Source organism: Onychostoma macrolepis, chromosome 04 (genome assembly GCF_012432095.1).
Source record: "Onychostoma macrolepis isolate SWU-2019 chromosome 04, ASM1243209v1, whole genome shotgun sequence".
NCBI lineage: Eukaryota > Metazoa > Chordata > Actinopteri > Cypriniformes > Cyprinidae > Onychostoma > Onychostoma macrolepis.
In genome coordinates this window covers 34,497,294-34,516,108 of record NC_081158.1, presented here as the reverse complement: position 1 = coordinate 34,516,108, position 18,815 = coordinate 34,497,294, and the positions used below count along the sequence as shown (strand labels likewise).

At 36.5% G+C, this 18,815-nt stretch overlaps 2 protein-coding genes across 6 annotated transcripts in view; one reads left to right on the top strand and one right to left on the bottom strand.

Annotated features, from left to right (window-relative positions):
• Positions 1-2,810, top strand: part of chrm2a (cholinergic receptor, muscarinic 2a) — an 81,748-nt gene extending 78,938 nt beyond the window's left edge. Inside the window, exon 2 of the mRNA XM_058772726.1 lies at positions 717-2,810. Coding sequence (XP_058628709.1) covers positions 779-2,263 — 1,485 coding nt within the window. The 5' untranslated portion in view covers positions 717-778 and the 3' untranslated portion in view covers positions 2,264-2,810. The remainder of the gene's footprint in view (positions 1-716) is intronic.
• Positions 2,811-9,933: 7,123 nt separating this feature from the next.
• ptn (pleiotrophin) overlaps positions 9,934-18,815 on the bottom strand; it is a 63,832-nt gene continuing 54,950 nt past the window's right edge. For all 5 annotated transcript variants that reach the window (XM_058772733.1, XM_058772731.1, XM_058772735.1 and 2 more), the window contains 2 exons: positions 18,314-18,472; positions 9,934-10,861 (listed from right to left, as the gene is read on the bottom strand). In XM_058772733.1, coding sequence (XP_058628716.1) covers positions 10,806-10,861; positions 18,314-18,472 — 215 coding nt within the window. In that variant the 3' untranslated portion in view covers positions 9,934-10,805. The remainder of the gene's footprint in view (positions 10,862-18,313; positions 18,473-18,815) is intronic.

The following is an 18,815-nucleotide window of genomic DNA, read 5'->3' as shown; positions in this document are numbered from 1 at the left end:
AGTAAAGAGAAACCTATTAATGTTTAATGTTCAGTTATGTTTGACATTTGAAAGTCTCTGTTATGTTGAAGTTTCTATCATTAGGCTACCATTGTGTAATTAGAAGAGTAGAGCTTATGGTTATGGATAACTGCATATACTAACAGTATGAGGCATGATGCTTTGTTCAATGAATAGTAGCTTTGCTGATGCTAGTGCGGTAAAGTTTTTTCCTACTTGAACTGTCTGGCTGTATACATTCTTTTACTTGTACAAAATAACTCAAAATGAGCACATTTCACTAATAATATTAAATTCATTGTGTCATTTAGATGATTTTACATGATTTATTTGATTTATAAGCCCTAAAAACTAAAATATTGTGTCATATTGTTACCATAATTAAAAGTAGATAGCTCATACCATTTTTTACATTGTAGGCCTATTAAAATGACATATTAACAAATGATTGATTATGAATTATTTCCAGGCTACTTGTTTAATGCATTTCAAAACTTGGTACTACGATGTATTTTAAAATGATGTATTTCAAAAATGGTAGGTTTTATGGATATTTATTCATATTATTAAGCATGCAATCATGTACTATCACGTTTTGATACAATCACTTTACCATGGTCTTTTTGGGTTTGTGGTACCTTTAGATCATTGAAAGTTTCAAGACTCAAATAGCTTATAATTTGCAACATACTAAATCTCATCTCTCTCCCACGTAGGTGTCAGAAGTCATACATCCTGCCCATAGTGAACTGACCAGCTGTACCCGAGTGTGGACGCCATGGATACAATAAACTTCACCTTCTGGAACGCCTCTGAGGGCAACGAGACCCTGGAGACGGTGGACGAGAGCCCGTATAAGACAGTGGAGGTGGTGTTCATTGTACTGGTGGCCGGCTCACTAAGCTTGGTGACCGTTATCGGGAACATCTTGGTCATGCTCTCCATCAAGGTAAACAGGAGCCTGCAGACTGTCAACAACTACTTCCTATTCAGCCTGGCCTGTGCTGACCTCATCATTGGCCTTTGCTCTATGAACTTGTACACGGTCTACATTGTGATTGGATACTGGCCACTAGGCCCAGTCGTGTGCGACTTGTGGTTGGCGCTGGACTACGTGGTCAGCAACGCCTCCGTCATGAACCTGCTGATCATCAGCTTCGATCGCTACTTTTGCGTCACCAAGCCGCTCAGTTACCCAGTGAAGAGGACGACCAAAATGGCAGGCATGATGATTGCAGCGGCATGGGTTTTGTCCTTCATCCTCTGGGCTCCGGCCATCTTGTTCTGGCAGTTTATCGTTGGCGGGCGCACAGTGCCAGAGAAGGAGTGCTACATTCAGTTCTTCTCCAACGCCGCGGTCACTTTCGGCACGGCCATTGCTGCTTTCTACCTGCCGGTCATCATCATGATGGTGCTGTACTGGCAGATATCTCGCGCCAGCAAGAGCCGCGTCAAGAAGGACAACCGCAAGCCGTCAGGCGGCAACCTCGATGTAGCCTCGTCCAATCAGATCCGCGAAAACACAGCCAACAAACCCACCAACAACAACCTAACAGCTGAAGAAACAGACAGAGGACAGACCCAGCTAACAGATGACGCCGCCAACCAACATGATGCCAAACTCCAGAACGGCAAAGCACCATCCACGGCGAGTGGAGAAGCGGAGGCGGAAGATGGAGGACGAGGAAACTGCGTTCCTGCAGAGGAGAAAGAAAGCTCCAATGACTCCACCTCTGGCAGCGGAGCTGTAACCAATCAAAAGGACGAGGCGGCGCCATCCAAAGCCAATGACAACCAGGCTCCCGCGAGGCACCGCGCCAAAGCTGGAGGCTCCAAACTGACATGCATCAAGATCATCACCAAATCGCCAAAGGGCGACTGCTACACGCCTTCGAACGCGACGGTGGAGATCGTTCCGGCCACCGAGAGGCAGAACCACGTGGCGAGGAAGATCGTGAAGATGACCAAGCAGCCGCCCAAGAAGAAAAAAGCACCATCCTCTCGGGAAAAGAAGGTGACGCGCACCATCATGGCCATCTTGGTGGCGTTCGTGGCTACTTGGACGCCATACAACGTGATGGTCCTCATCAACACCTTCTGCTCCAGCTGCATTCCCAACACCGTGTGGACCATCGGATACTGGCTCTGCTACATCAACAGCACGATCAACCCCGCTTGCTACGCCCTCTGCAACATCACCTTCAAAAAGACCTTCAAACACCTGCTGCTCTGCCAGTACAAGAACATACGCTCGGCCCGATGAGCTGTAGTGTGTGTGCATGTGTTATATTTTACACGTGTGTTCTGGTGACAAAGGTACATGTGTGGATGTGTTTGTATGTGTGGAAAGATACAGTAAAACCAGTTCAGCAATTGAAGAGTTTATTTGCAAAAACTCCTTAAATCATGTGTTATCATAATTGTGTTTTATTGTGTTAGTTAGCTGTATTGTTTTAGTTATTATTATTTAATCAAAACAACCCAACTCCAGTTTGATTGATATTAATTGGAATGCAGGACAACAGAGTTATCTGTTTTTGCAAATGAACTCTTCAGTTACCCATCAACACCCATCATATACAAAGTTTTAAGAATCCTCCGTCCTTGTAGTTTGGCGAATTTGACAAGGTCAGCTGCAAGTACTCTATTTTAACACATTTCACCATGTTTAAATCACAGATTTCCCCTAAAATAAGTGTAAAAATGTGCGTCTGAGCAGATGTGTGATTGCATTTATTGTTTTTTATATATATATATATATATATATATATAGATAGATAGATAATCTGTTGTAGCACTTTACACACGCATAGAGGTGATGCATGTCACAAAAGACGGAAAAGAAGTGCTAAAATATTTGATTTATAGACAAAAATGTTAAAAGTACAAAAAAAAATTATAATACAAGCGTATAGATGGTCAGATTGGAGTCTGTACTATTCAATAATACACAAATAAGGGGACAACAGGGCTGACTGAAGATCCAAACCAAACGCGTTTGAGCTTCAGTATAAAATCACACCTGTATATACGTGTATATAATCATGTACTGTATCCGTGTCGTGTGTGTGATTGCATGCTGGATGACTGTGCGTATGTAAGTTTGTAGCTAAAGTCAACATGAAACCTGTTTACTTCTGTAACCAGAGTGAAATTTATCCATATATTGTGATTTTATTTAGATTGCAAAGACAATTTTAATACTGTGCACCATTGAATCGTGTAAAATAAGACATGCAAGTAAACAGGCTCATCTTGACTTTAAAGCTTTATTCGATGACTGTACGACAGGTAGCTGGTTGCAGGGTTTGTGTGTGTTTGTCGCATGTGTGTGTGTGTGCTCTCCGAGAGCAATAAGAGGGTTGAAGAGGCTCTCCGGTGTGCCCGTATGTTAAAGTGGATGAGTTTTGAGTGCTCGGGGTCTCCAGGGATGCAAATCTAAACCTTTTAAAGTGAACAGACGCGCAGGATGAAGAGGCTCTCACAGGCACGCAGCCATTAGCATCCACCTCACCTCTGCTTTGCATTTACACAAAACAGTTCACTCACGCTTGGGCGAAAAAAGGAAAATACCAGCTACGTGAGCGCTAATTCAGCAGATACTCAAAACTGGCTTGTGAAATTGAAAAAAATCCTTATTAAAAGGCCAAAACGCTTGCTCTCCGCCTCATTGTAAATGACATCCGGCACATGCAGGTCCATGCAGAAGTGCTGTAGACATGACCTGATCTGCTCTCTGGGTTCATGATCCGCCTGCAGGCGCTGTGTGTATGTGTGTGTGTGTGTGTGTGTGTGTTTGATCACCCCGGCAAGGGGTTTAATATAACTCACAGGTTTTACCTTGTGAATTTAAAGGGCTAAAGTACATAAGCTTCCTCATCTCATTACCAGACGACAAGTCAACATTAGTTGTTTTTGATTCATTAAAACAGATTAACAGAATCCCCGCTCAGAGCAGAGGATCATGGGAAATGTCAGTCAATCGATGACAGCGCAGCAGCTCATAAATTTGACAGTGATGCATGCTGGGGGAATAGAGCTGGTGTGCGATAGATGAGCTCGATCGCAGTGCTTTTGCATCAGAAACTGTACCGTGGTAATGAAGTTTCACTCAAAATACCACAGTTACTGTTGTAAAATCATAGCAAAGTAACCCAAATCTCATTCTAACTGCTCTAGATGATCTCATCTGGCATTTTTCCTTCGGGAATCACGATTGTATCTATGGGATATTGGAAATCTCTGGTTACCATGGTAAATGTTTTTGCAGGAGGTTGCAGAGATACTACAATATATATGAACATTAATCATCTGATTCACACATAGACACATTCATTCTCACCCCATCTGTTATGTCCGTATCTCATAACATTTTTAAAGTATGACAATAATCTCTTTTAGTACAGCCTCTCCTTCTTGCCATTATTTCATACGTACAGCTTCATATATAACAGCATCATGCATAATGATGTTTTGCTGTTCTTCTGCGGATTGTGATTATTGTAGGACGACACACTGCGTGTGTGATTGTGTGTGTTTGCTACTGTAGTTTTTGTTCTGGCAGTGACAGGGTGTAAAACACAGAGAAATAGTACTTAAAGTGAACAATTTACTCAACTAAAATTATTCAGCCTAAAAAATTGGTAGTTGTTTGACAGTTCAATGCAGTCATTTACAGACTGTTTATCAGACGCGTAGAAGATTATGTTGTGCTGACTGATGAGACGTCTCCTCATTTTACAAGGAAATGGATTTTAAATGGGTTTAAAGTCACCATTAAATCAAAATTGACAATTCTATTTTTTTATAGAATATTGTGGCAGGGTGATTATCATTAACTAAAACTAAAACCATAAAACACTGTTTTCCTTGAAACAAAATAAACATTAACTGAAATAAAAAACATATTTTATTGCAACAAGATGCCTAAGCATTTCTCATTTCAATTTAGTTTAACTCAGTGCACTAAAATAACTAAAACTAAATGAACTAATAAATAAACATTAATGCAAACTATAGACATATTTAAAAGAATAATATTAATAAAAATTACAAAAACATGCAACAAAACTACCAAAACTTTAACTAAAATGAAAGTTAAAAAATCTAATTCAAAATATTATACTAGTCAATGATCAATGATTTGATGGACAAAATCGAGTCCCGTCCTACAATTTGTCTCATTCAAGAAGAATGACTGAGATATAAGTCAATGCAACTTCTGATTTGTGCCGACTTTAAATAAAAATTAAATAAAATTCACAGGATAGCAATCTGAATGGCTTGTTGGCACAGTAAGATATGTAAAAAAATATGTAATGCCTATATATATATATATATACATACAAAGTACATAAGTCATCATGATGACCAGAATATATCTAGGGAAACATTTAAGTCATGATGACCTGTAAAACATGTACTTTGTATTTTGAAAGTCTAAACAAAATGGTAAAAAAGTAAGATTTTGCTTTGAAAATGTAATTAACTTAAGTACAAATTCCCAAAACACTATAGTATGCACTAAGTATATAGTGAAGTACAGTTATTCTGGCACTTTACACCCTGACGAGTAGTGTGTGTGTGTGTGTGTGTGTGTGTGTGTGCTGGAGGTCAGAGGTCGTGAGAGATGTGCGTTGGTACCGTGTGTTGCGAGCAGGACAGATAGCGCAGGTGTCGGTGAGCGTTCAGAGCGTCCCGTCCTGTGACCCCAGCCTTACATGGGCCGGCGCTGGTGACACACACTCCTCGTCCTCCAGCGAGGGATAAGACCGAGAGTGAGTGACGCCAGATAAGATGATCTTTACAGAAGCACAGCCGGTCTAAAAGCTCCACAGGGAACACAAAGACACAGACAGACAGCACCTGGAAAAAGCCACTGCCATCCCGGGGGTCCGTGATGCCCCCGGTGCCCTGCTGGGATTTGTTTAGCGTGCACACACACACACACAAATGTATTCAGCTCTGTAAATCTGGATATACCGCAGACTTCTACAGTTTTTATATAAAATGAATTATAGTGACCACAAATAAATCCAAAACTTACAACAGGTTGAAAGAAACCTTTTTTTCTCTCCAAATAATACCCATTAAATATGTATATAAATATATTTATTTATGTTTAATTCATATTTTACCCTAAAATGCATATGTATTTTTTTTTTTGCATATGTTTAAATTAAAAATGCATTTAGCATTATTATATAAATGTTTAATATGCCTATATAAGTGACATACCATAGATGTCCACAGTTTTTATGAAAGTTAATCAGATAATCAGGCTAATCAAACCTAAACTACACCCATCAAAGAAAGCTTGCCTTTTTCAAATAATAAGAGTAATATTTGTGAGATTTTGGTGAATTATGGTGATACATTTGCATATAAACACGTGATTGTCATAAAAAAAGAGGGTAATATTTGCTATAAGATTCATCTTATCTGGGTTAAAGTTTCTAATAAAAGCTGTTCAAGGAGTCAGGTGTCTATATAGGCCATGTAGTGCACTAGCAGCTAAACTTCACCAATACAGAGAAAATGGCTATTTGTAGGTTATATCAAAAGATATATACTTACATTCTTAATTTTGGGTGTCTGAAATCCATTTATTCCACTTAACTGACTCATTTTAGGACTCTTCCTGCTAAGCAAGCTAAGCTCTACCTGGTTAGCTAAAGGTCCCGCCTCTGATTGCAGAGAGAGCCAATCACAGTTTAGAGTTTTGGAGTGACACCTGGAGCGGCCAATCAAACTTTGCAACAATTTTTTTTATCATACATGTGTGTTCAGAGGTTCAGGTCCATCTTCATCCAGCCATCATCATCATAATCATCCTTCTGATAGCACAATTAATACTAAAGGGCTTAAATGTATTTTCTAATCTGTTTAATTTGATGAAATATAATGAAATCTCTAGTCTAGCGTTCAGTGTGGGTGTTCTCAGTTTATTTATTTATAGAAACATCCGTATTTTTTAAAGCTTTTGTTAAAAAAGTGTTTGTGTACATGTTATTGTTTGTTGTTAGTTTTATGAAAGAAAAGCACAAGTGTGTGTGTGTGTGTGATCTGCAGGTTCGTGACCCAGAGGTCAGCGCAGGAATGTACACTGATCAATGGACGGTGTGTGTTTTATAACGCGCCCCTGAAGCACCTCGAGCCTCTTGTGTGTGTTTCTAATATTGTATGTAACTATATTGTGTGTTTGGTTTATGAATGCAGCGTGTGTGTGTGTGTGTGTGTGTGTGTGTGTGTGTGTGTGTGTGTGAGAAACTCAAATCTAGCACGTGATGATGGCGGTCACAGCAGACACACGATGACCGATGACCTTTCGAGACAAACGAACAACACATACTGAACTCACAGATGCTTTTCTATAACGTTTTTTTAACCCATATGTAAATGATTCTATATAGAAGACGTACAGTATTTCAGTCCAGTGGATCCAGCGCAGAAGAATCAAGCCATACATGGATATTATTCGACTGAGACTCCAGACAGACAACAACAAGAGCGAGGACTTTATGGAAGTTGTTGGTGGCCATAGCAACTGCAGCAGACGTCTGCACACTCGCAAACTTCAAAGTTGTTTTTTTTTCCATTTTTGGTTTATTAATGGCTAGTTTGAAAGGAAGAGATCTAAGAACTGTGAGACCGCGAACATATTTCACACAAGTACACAAACTCTGCCAACAATGAGTCTCATTCAACTTATGTGGCGGTTAAAAACCCCAGTCCTCAAGGCCAGGGGTTGATAGAGTGTCCTTCAAACGTTTGTGTAATTTGCCACACTTTTCATTTAAAGCAGAAAAACACAAGAATCCCTTGTGTTTGAGCTACAGGAATGTACATGAATCAAAAATATTATTCAGGTAGCTGTGATAAACAGCTCTTCAAATTGTTGCTCCACCACAACAGTAGCTGATCTGAAAAAGACCATTTTGATATATAATATTTTACAAAGCACACAAAATCAAGTTTGCATATTAAAGCATAGCTACACTAGCAGTCAACAGTTTGGACCCGGCTAACAGAGTGTTCTCAGAGCGTTCTGGCAAAAGTTATGTTCCAGTAACACGAATAGAGCGTTTATTCAAAGTTATCTGGTATTTAACAATGTGCTCAAAACATCATTCATGGAACTTTTTCTGAAATGTTTCAGTTGGAATGTGCATCTAACATTTTTAAATGTTACTTTTTGAACATTCTAAAAGTAACAGTTTGCAAACTGATAAAACGGAACGTTCCCTTAACATTCATGAAACCAAGAAGAAACATTTTAAAAGCTTTTTTTTTTTTAAAAACTGGATGTTTTGAACGGTCAGAGAACATTCAGAAATTACATTTTCATAACCTAATGAGAACGTTAGCAAAACGTTGACAGAACATGTTTTTGTTTGCTGGGGAATCATTAGGATTTTGAAGGACTGTTTTCTGCTTTTATATTTTAAAATTGAATTTATTCCTGTGATGCAATACTCCAGTCTTCAATGTTTTTTGAAATCCTTTTATTCATCAAGGACGCATTAAATTGCTCAAAAGTGACAGCAAAGGCATTTATAAAGTTATAAAAGTGTTCTATTTCAAGTAAAAGTTGTTCTTTTGAACTTTCTATTCATCAAAGAATCCTGAAAAATTAAATGCATCACGGTTTGCACTAAAATATGAAGCAGCACAACTGTTTTCAACACTGATAATCAGAAATGTTTCTAAGCAGAAAATCAGCATATTAGAATGATTTCTGAAGATCATGTGACACTGAAGACTGAGTAATGATGCTGAAAATACAGCTGCGCATCACAGAAATAAATGCACAAAAGCAGTCATAAGTAGCACAGGTATATTTGTAGCAATATCCAAAAATGCATTGCACGGGTCAAAATTATCCATTTTTCTTCATTAGCATATTAAGTAAAGATCATGTTCCATGAAGATATTTAGTGAATTTCCTACCGTAAATATATCAAAGCTTAATATTTGATTAGTAATATGCATTGCTAAGAACTTCATTTGAACAACTTTAAAGGAGATTTTCTCAATATTTAGATTTTTTTGCACCCTCAGATTCCAGATTTTCAAATAGTTGTATCTCAGACAAATATTGTCCGATCCTAACAAACCATACATCAATGGAGAGATTATTTATTCAGCTTTTGGACCCTTATGACTGGTTTTGTAATATAGTCACACGCATTTCAAATAGAAATAACATTTCACAACTGTACTGTATTTTTCATCAAAAATACTTGTGTGGAGTATGTTTCTGGTCTAAGGCAGTTAGCCGGAGCACAATGGACTTGAACAGAAGTCTCTCAATGTAACATTACATCTTAAGGTAGCACTCATGGCGAGAGACTCTGAAAAAACAGCGAAGGGCGACGCAGCAGCCAAAGACGTCCGTCTGACACGTGTGTGTACATAGACTGAACACAGAGAGTGTGTGTGTGTGTGTGTGTGTGGAGACAGACGGACGCTGAACCCTCCTGAAGCACAGAGACCTACCAAAAACGCTGATATCTGGAGCTGTGTTTGTGGTTTGTGTACAGATGACGCTGTAAATACTCAGTATGCTTTCTTCTCATCGCTGCCGTGCGTCACGTGCTTCTGTTCACTGTGAGTCGTGGCTTTCATCGGTAGACGTGTGTTTGTTATCAGCTTAACATTTGTATTATACTATATAGTCTATATGTGTAGCACAGATGACGTGTAAATACAAGTGTTTATTAATGAATATGAATGTTATCGATCTTTATTAGGGCAACGAGTGGCATTCTGGATTGGTGATCGCTGATGAAACATGAGGTGTATTGATAAGATTTGCTGTATCGTGCGATATACTTTTGGAGAAGAGTTCTGGCAAATAAAGGTGTTATGATGAATTACTCGTCTGTTCTGCTCTCTTTTCAGTGAACAAATGACACGAGAAACACCAAACTCTGATGGGAAGGAATAATTAACATCTTTATTTACTGGAAATGATGTTACATTCATGACATTTATAAAGCATTAGTTTAACTTTAGCTGTGTTTTTATTTGATTCATTCTCCAGCAGGTCTGAATTGAGAATTACAATTTTTGAATTTGAACTTAATTTGAACAGTATGCAGAATTCTTTATTTCTCAGTATGTATTATCCATAAATATGTTCTGTTTATAGGATATTTCAGAAACATCATATGGTATTAATGTATTTAGTAAATTTCATTTTAGTGGAAGGACATTTAATTCCCCCAATCAACTTATATAAGGATCTTTTCTGTTCATAAATTACAATTCAAATTCTAATTTGATGAGGACATTTCATTTCAATCTATACTCATGAATTAAAATCTCGCATTTTATTCATCTCTGATGTTCAGGCGCCCAGCTAACCTTCTCTGAATGATCTGGCAAAGTTATGAATAAGAGTTCTTGAAGTAACATTAATAGAATGTTGATTCAGAACATCGTTCATGGAATGTTTTCTTGTTTCAGAACGTTCAAAAGTAACAATGTAACGATACATCCTTAACAACAAAGGTTTGTTTTTTTAAACATTTAAAAAACTGGATGTTTGGAACGTTTAGAGAACATTCAGAAATAACATTAGCAAAACATTCTGATACTGCTGGTGCAACATTAGAAGATTTTAGTAATTACTTTGTTTCTTTTATCATTTCTGTATTATTCCATGAGCTGTAAATTAAAGCTACAAACGATCTAAAAATATTCTACTGTAAATAAGATCCGGCATGATCTCTGCGGCTCGCATCCGTCTCTGCCTGAGGAGCAGAAGAGAGCAGCTTCAGGATGCAGCTGGAGTTTCTCCTCTAGTCTGTCGGCTTTCGCTCCTTCTTCTTTCCTTCCCGTTTTGGTTTCTGTGAATCTGTGGGGAGATGAACAATACATCAGTCTCTCTCTCACTCACACACACACACACACACACACACACACACACACACACACACACACACACGAATCTCATGAAAACACATCAAGCTCCTATTTCAGCCCTAAATAAGAAGTATGTATATGTATACGTATAAAGTAAATGATGTCTATTTTACGTACATTAAGACAAGTTTTCCATTGTGACATTTTAATGGCAGTTCAATTTTAATTTAATATTTTAATTACAATTAAAGACATTTAACCCTGTATTCTCAGTGCCATTAATTATTTATATGTCTGAATATTTTGCTTTTGGGTTTTTTTGCTTTTTTTATTTTTTATAATTCTCATTATGATCTATTAATGTATTACAGTATTTTATTTAATATTACAGTATTTTATTTAAAAATAAAATGGAATTTAAAAATTTAATTAGAATTATTATTTTTAAATGCTATTGTGATCTATAAATATTTTACCATTCCACGTAATTATTTTTTCCATCAATTTTTTTTTTTTTGCATGATAATGAGAATTTGGATTTTATAATTTAAGTTAATTTAGTATTTTAAAGCAATTTAAAAATACATAAAATTATTTTTAAACCTGTATAAAATGCTAGTGATCTACAAATTATTTGTCATTCTCTATAATTCCATTAAAGTATATATATATATATATATATATATATATATATTGCATCAATGAGAATTTGCATTTTAAAGAATAATAATAATAAATAATACAATATTTTAAATTAATTTTAAATTTGTTTAAAAAAAAGAAAGATATACTTTATTTAAATCAGTATAAAATGCTCTGGCTTTATTATTCAACATGACTTTTTGTGAATATTGCATGATAATTTGGAGGACAATGCGACACTAGAAATCCAGATAATCACGCTGAATGATTCTATTGTTATATGAGGATATTTATAAAGGTTCCTCTGCATAAATCTCATCTCAGATATGAAATGAACCTTGACTTAGTTTAATTAACATTCTTCTGAATTTAGCGAGAGCGAGAGCTGGTGGACGTCACCTGTTGATCAGAGTTTATCAAGTGTAAAAGTTCCCGTTGTCATCAACACCTGCCGTCTGCAGTCGTGTCTGAACTCGCCAAACAAATACGTTTTCACACAAAACAATCAAAATGTGCAGAAAATCTTCATTAAACTGACTGATGATGATTACATGTCCAATAACGCCATCCAAGCGTTCATAGCATTAGCATCTCATTAGCATAAAGATTAAACCCATTCAAATCAGACACAAAAACAACCAGAAGACCATCAGCAGAACAACGGCTAATTAAAGAAGAAAACCGGAGGAAAGACGAATCACAAATGAGATCTTCAGATCAGCTGTTCCTTCTAGACAGCAGTGAGATCAAATGAAGTTTCTCCAGAGAGAGACGCCACAGTGATCTCACGCGAGGCTCATCTAGAGCTTCTCGAACGTCAGATCTCAATATGAACTCAAAGATCGATCATCAGTTCAAGATTAAGTACTGTGTAAATAAATAAATACATTTTGGTCAAAAGATTTTTAAATGTTTTTGAAAGAAGTCTCCGAGGCTGCATTTATTTGATCAAAAATCAATCAATCGATCAATGAATAAAATAAAGAAAATTAAAAACACAGTACAAACAGTAAAACATTGTACATATTCCCCCGGTTTCACAGACAAAGCTAGTCCCAGAGTAAAATGCATGTTCTCAACTAAACATATCTTGCTCTGACATATTTTAAGATATATATATATATATATATATATATATATATATATATATATATATATGTGACCCTGGACCACAAAACCAGTCTTAAGTGTCAATTTTTCGAAATTGAGATTTATACATCATCTGAAAGCTGAATAAATAATCTTTCCATTGATGTATGGTTTGTTATGATCGGACAATATTTGTCTGAGATACAACTATTTGAAAATCTGGAATCTGAGGGTGCAAAAAAATCAAAATATTGAGAAAATCACCTTTAAAGTTGTTCAAATGAAGTTCTTAGCAATGCATATTACTAATCAAAAACGACGTTTTGATATATTTACAGTAGTACATTTTCAAAATATCTTCATGGAATATGATCTTTGATCAAGGAATATCCTAATGATTTTTGGCATAAAAGAAAAATCTATAATTTTGACCCATACAATGTATTTTTGGCTATTGCTACAAATATACCCCAGCGACTTAAGACTGGTTTTGTGCTCAGGGACACACATATATATATATATATATATATATATATATATATATATATATATATATAGTGTGTCCACATTATTTTCAATTCATTCATTTGCCTCGTTTGTGATAGATTTTTCTTTCCCCACAAGAGTTTGAGAAACATCTGAAATAAAGTTTGTAATTAAATTAAATTAAATATAATCGAGCATTTCAATGAAGCCTCGTTGAGTTTTGAATGAGCAACGTCTGCGCAATAACATTACACCAGCTGTGATCTGATCACCGTACAGCATGATGGAGAAACGGCTCGGTCATCCACACACACACACACACACACACACACACGCACACGCACACACACATCAGCATCTGCGTCTAATAAGCTGGACGGACCGCAGCGGTTCAGCCTGTTATTACAGAATTAGCCTTTATTATGAGCCAAATCATGTGACCTGACAGAGACACACAAACAGAAGCCCGGCCAATCAGAGGCTTTGAAAATCCTCATCGCTTCACCATGAACATCAGCATGAGTGATGTGACGTCCCGTCCACTCCGGCCTGCTGTACCACGGGACACACTAACAGGTGAGATGTGTGTGTGTGTGTGTTTACCGCCGCTCATCCATCTGTGACAGTGGCATCCGCTCCCAAACCCCCACAATCCTCTCTGCTGCTGCTCTTATCACCTCAAACAGACCCCAGCGAAAACGCCCCTCTCACCCTGTGTGTGTGTGTGTGTGTGTGTGTGTGTTTCAGTCCATCTGTAGGGAATTTCTAGGGAGTTTCTAATCACTTCTGTCCTCTGTTTGTTGGCACACTAAAAAAGGGCACAAATACACATTATCTGCAGATTTCAGCATCACACACACACACACACACAGTCTGGTCAGCTATCCATAGGTGTAATTGTTTTTATACTGTACAAACTGTATTTTCTATCGCCCTACACCTAAACCTACCCCTTACAGGAAACTTTCTGCATTTTTACTTTCTCAAAAAAACTCATTCTGTATTATTCATAAGCTTTTGCACCAATGGGGACCTCAATTTACTGTAGGTCCCCACCGTGACACGAGCCCCCACGAGTCTGTGTGCATTCAGGTTTAAGTCCCCACCAGGATATATAAACCTGTACACACACACACACACACACACACACACACACACACACACACACGCAGTCCCAAAGGAACATTTGATTTGCTCAGATGTTGCTTTGATAGTTTCCACTTATTCAATACCAGTCAAAATTCTGGAATAAATAAGATTTTGTCATTTTTTGATGTCTTCTGCTCACCAAGGCTGCATCGATTTGCTCAAAAATACAGTAAAAATGTGAAATATTATTACAATTCAATATAACTGTTTTCTATGTGAATATATTTTAGAATCATTTATTTCTGTGATGCGCAGCTGTATTTTCAGCATCATTACTCCAGTCTTCAGCGTCACATGATCTTCAGAAATCATTCTAATATGCTGATTTGCTGCTCAACAAACATTTCTGATTATTATCAATGCTGAAAACAGTTGTGCTGCACAATATTTTTGTGTAGTTTGGGGTAAGACTTAAAAAAAGAGAAATTCATACTTTTTTTTCAGCAAGGATGCATTAAACTGATCAAAAGTGACAGTAAAGACATTTATAATATTATAAGATTTCTATTTCTTTTCAACTTTCTATTCATCTGTGAATCCTGCAAAATAAAATGCATCACGGTTTCCACAAAAATATTGTGCAGCACAACTGTTTTCAACATTGATAATAATCAGAAATGTTTCTTGAGCAGCAAATCAGCATCTTAGAATGATTTCTGAAGATCATGTGACACTGAAGACTGGAGTAATGATGCTGAAAATTCAGCTGCGCATCTCAGAAATAAATTATATTTTGCTATATATTCACATAGAAAACAGCCATTTCAAATAGTAATAATATTTCACAATTTTACACTTTTTACTGTATTTTTGATCAAATAAATGCAGCCTTGGTGAGCAGAAGAGACTTCTTTGTTAACATTAAAAAATCTTAATTCCAGATTGGAGTTGCAATGATGTTTCTCCTGAAAGAGAGATTAAAGCAGACACAAACGGGCAGCTGTTGGCATGCATTAAGAGTACGGAGCTATTTTTTAAAGAAATGTTTGAGTTCATATTGAGATGCTTATGTTTCTTTCCTGCGGTCAGTTCTTCATCTCTGGTGTTTGATGATGGATTGGGCTCTTTAAGCTCTTTCAGGGTGGCAGCAGCACTTGAGCTCAAGTCCAAATCCTGATAAATGAGACGAGCACACGAGACCCGTCACATCCATTACAGACAAATCCATCTCCCCTGCACTTGCTCATCCTCCCGCTCTCGTTCTGATCCAGCAGCCTTATCCAGACATTCACAACAGTTACTACAGCACTTTAACACCAGTTAATAACATTTACAGCAACAATGAGGTTTAGAAAAGCTGCTCTTGACCCGAATATCATCTTAAACTGGTGCGCTGCTTGATTTCTTCCAAACACAATCATATCGTGACTTCATTAAACTCTTCTTCATCAGTTAAATAAATGCAGATGCTGCTGTCTGTTTGTGTGTTTTGTTTTGCGGTGGAAAATTAAATCTGCAACTTTCAGATTGATAAACGACGCTCTTGGTAGATTAAGACGAATTTCTTTTGATTAGCCTGAATTTTTGCCAACATTTACATTTGCATTTATTCATTTAGCAGATGCTTTTATCCAAAGTGACTTACAAATGAGGAATATTACAGAATGAGGTATTGATTCATCAGCATTAGAAACACTGCAGTGACATACAAGTGCTGCCATGAATCTCAGCATATTCATAATAATACGAAGCACAGATGAAAACAACACAGTCCAGCCGTCTGTGGCCTTTAACACAGACACACTGTCAAACCATCGCATTTATTAAACTTTAATAGAGTCTTTAGAATCTCCTTGAGCGTGAGACCGAGAGAAAGAGCTTATTGATCAATATTTCAGCGTAACCTTACGATCTTACTGTCCTGCGGCTCAAAATGCAGACTTGTATACTGTATAGAAAAATAATATGAGAACAGTCTGGAGTATACCGTAATGTCAAACATTAGCATAATGCTTGGGATTATAAATAAATATGGATCATTTGGATTTTTAATTCTTTTTATGGCGAGACATCACAGGAAAAAAGTTTTTTTTTCATGCACTGGTCCTTTTTTGGGCTACTTTGCTTTGTCTTATTTCAGACTAGCGTGGGGGGGGGGGGGGCATCCGAAATACACCTTTAAGTGTTTATTTTATTCAGATTTACCTATTTGAGTCTGTAGACGTCGATTCCAATTCATATCTTTAAAGGCTATTTCTCAAAATGAGTTTTTGTCTCCATTTCAGCAGCACTTATATTTAGGCCAAACTTTACCAAACTTCACAGTTTCTTTCCTATCTATGTTCTGAGGGGTTTGTTCATATATCATTCGCCTGATTTTATGCAACATTTTATTCCTAAAAACATGGTGAAAATGTATTTTTCCTGGTTTGTTGACAGTTTTTTTTTATTTATGGAGTGATAAAATGAGAAATCCAAAATCCCCTCTATAAAAACCTTTAATACATCAACAAAATGTTGAGTTTGGCTTCATCTAATGTTGGATTTGGGTTATGGAAATGTATGCAAATTAATTAAATTATGTCTTTAATGCATATTTAAACATAATGTTGCAGATAGGGGTGAGAGATATGGAAAAAATATCATATCACGATTTTTTTTTTAGAAATATGCGACCCTGGAGCACAAAACCAGTCTTAAGTCGCTGGGGTATATTTGTAGCAATAGCCAAAAATACACTGTATGGGTCAAAATTATCCATTTTTCTTTTATGCCAAAAATCATTAGGATATTAAGTAAAGATCATGTCCCATGAAGATATTTTATATCAAAACTTCATTTTTGATTAGTAATATGCATCGCTAAGAACTTCATTTGAACAACTTTAAAGGTGATTTTCTCAATATTTAGATTTTTTTGCACCCTCAGATTCCAGATTTTCAAATAGTTGTATCTCAGCCAAATATTGTCCGATCCTAACAAACCATACATCAATGGAAAGATTATTTATTCAGCTTTCAGATTATGTATAAATCTCAATTTCGAAAAATTGACACTTAAGACTGGTTTTGTGGTCCACGGTCACATATATATATATATATATATATATATATATATATATATATATCTTAAAATATGTCAGAGCAAGATATGTTTAGTTGAGAACATGCATTTTACTCTGGGACTAGCTTTGTCTGTGAAACCGGGGGAATATGTACAATGTTTTACTGTTTGTACTGTGTTTTTAATTTTCTTTATTTTATTCATTGATCGATTGATTGATTTTTGTGAACAAATATAAAAATAAAACACTATATAGACTGATTCCTAAAGCAACTGTTTTAAAGTTTTTCAGTCAAGAGCAGTGAGTGAGTTTTGTTGTTTTATTAACGTTAAAGGAATAGTTCACCCAAAAACAAAAAATCTGTCATCTGTCTGTCAGTTCTGTCATAGTGTTTTATTTTTATACCATCATCTACTCAAAAGTTGTTTTAAACCTGAGTGAGTTTCTTTCTTCTGCTGAACATAAATGCTATTTTGAAGAACGTGGAAAACCAAACAGTTGCTGATCCACAGTGACTTTTTCAAGATTGGAAATTCAATGTTTGGTTAACCACAATCTTCAAAATACCTTCTTTTGTGTTCAGTACAAGAAAGAAATTAATACAGGTTTGGGACAACATGAGTGAGTAAATAATGACAGAAAAAAATATATATATTCCTAAAAACATGGTGATATAGCCTATATATATATTTTTCCTGGCTGTAGCCAGTATTTTCTGATTCATGCAGTGATAAAAAAAAAAATCACTTAATAAAATGAAACAAAAGTTCCGTTCTGGAAAGGTATGCAAATGAGTGCATATTTAATTAGATAATGCCTTGTTTGCATATTTCAACATAACAATGCAGGAAACTTGTAATACATAACAATTGTCATAATGTACTGTGATTAATCAACTAGGGAAGCATGGTAATTATCATTTTTACCCTATTCACCTGCGGTGTCTTGCCTTAATGCAAAAATGTTTTTAGCACTCCAGTCAAATCAGTTGATATTGCTTTTGTATTCATTCAAGTTTAGCACGTTGCATGCTCAACACTATCTTTCTGTGTCTTTACGTGTGTGTTCTTGTACCTTGTATCTTGGTCTTGGGTTTGCCGCAGGGTTTGGTGGCGCTGACGGTGTTCGGGCAGTTAGCATCCATCAGCGCTCGCTTTAGCACACCGGTGCGTGTCTTCATTCCCGTGCTCGAGTCACACTCTCCCCACGCTTGAAAATCATACTTACACTCGCCTGCAAAAGACAAAAACCCACAGCTTGATTTTGACAGGTTCAAACGCAACAAAACTGTGTAAAAAATACACAAAAGCAAAACAAACATACATGCATAAACAAGTTTCAAGTAAATCCAAATTTATTGTCTCAATGCATCTTCCTGGTGTTATTGTGAAGGATTCCATCAGTGCATGTTATTCTGAGAAAGTAAATGTTTGTCTTCATAATCTTGAACTAGTTTTCAGCTGTCGTCTCCAATCCCCCTTCAACCATCTGTCATACGCAGAAACTTTTCACCGTGCAATATCTCCCAAAGTTTTGTTCTTGTTGAATATCCTGTTTCACTTGGAAATGCATCAGA